At 40.3% G+C, this 372-nt stretch overlaps 1 protein-coding gene across 4 annotated transcripts in view; it reads right to left on the bottom strand.

The window, feature by feature from the left end:
* LOC119591555 (heterogeneous nuclear ribonucleoprotein 27C-like) overlaps window positions 1–372 on the bottom strand; it is a gene marked incomplete at its 3' end in the record, with an annotated part of 34,524 nt that overhangs the window by 18,875 nt on the left and 15,277 nt on the right. For all 4 annotated transcript variants that reach the window (XM_037940310.1, XM_037940309.1, XM_037940307.1 and 1 more), the window contains 1 exon segment: window positions 119–326. In XM_037940310.1, the coding sequence (XP_037796238.1) occupies window positions 119–326 (208 nt within the window).

Here is a 372-nt window from a genome sequence, read left to right on the forward strand (position 1 = left end):
ATCATATTCTCAATAAACTAAAGCAGTTTACTTGTCTATTTACAGTCAAGATAAACATTATAAAGAAAGAGTTGGAGAGGTTAGAGTCCTGCTAACTTTATGAAAACATTTCACTTACCGTACGCCCATCCAGTTCATGAGGGCCACTTTTCAGTACAACATCCACCTTGTTGGGGTCTGCAAATGTCACAAAGCCGAAACCCCTTGACCTTCCGGTCTCACTGTTCTTCATCACCACACAGTCAATAACTTCTCCATACTGACCAAAGTAACGCTGCAAGGACTCCTGAGTTGTTTCCCAGGACAGGCCACCAACAAACATTTTTCTGGAAATAATATACAACTTTAGAATAACTGTACCTGACAATCTCT

Source organism: Penaeus monodon, chromosome 28 (assembly GCF_015228065.2).
Source record: "Penaeus monodon isolate SGIC_2016 chromosome 28, NSTDA_Pmon_1, whole genome shotgun sequence".
NCBI classification, from domain to species: domain Eukaryota; kingdom Metazoa; phylum Arthropoda; class Malacostraca; order Decapoda; family Penaeidae; genus Penaeus; species Penaeus monodon.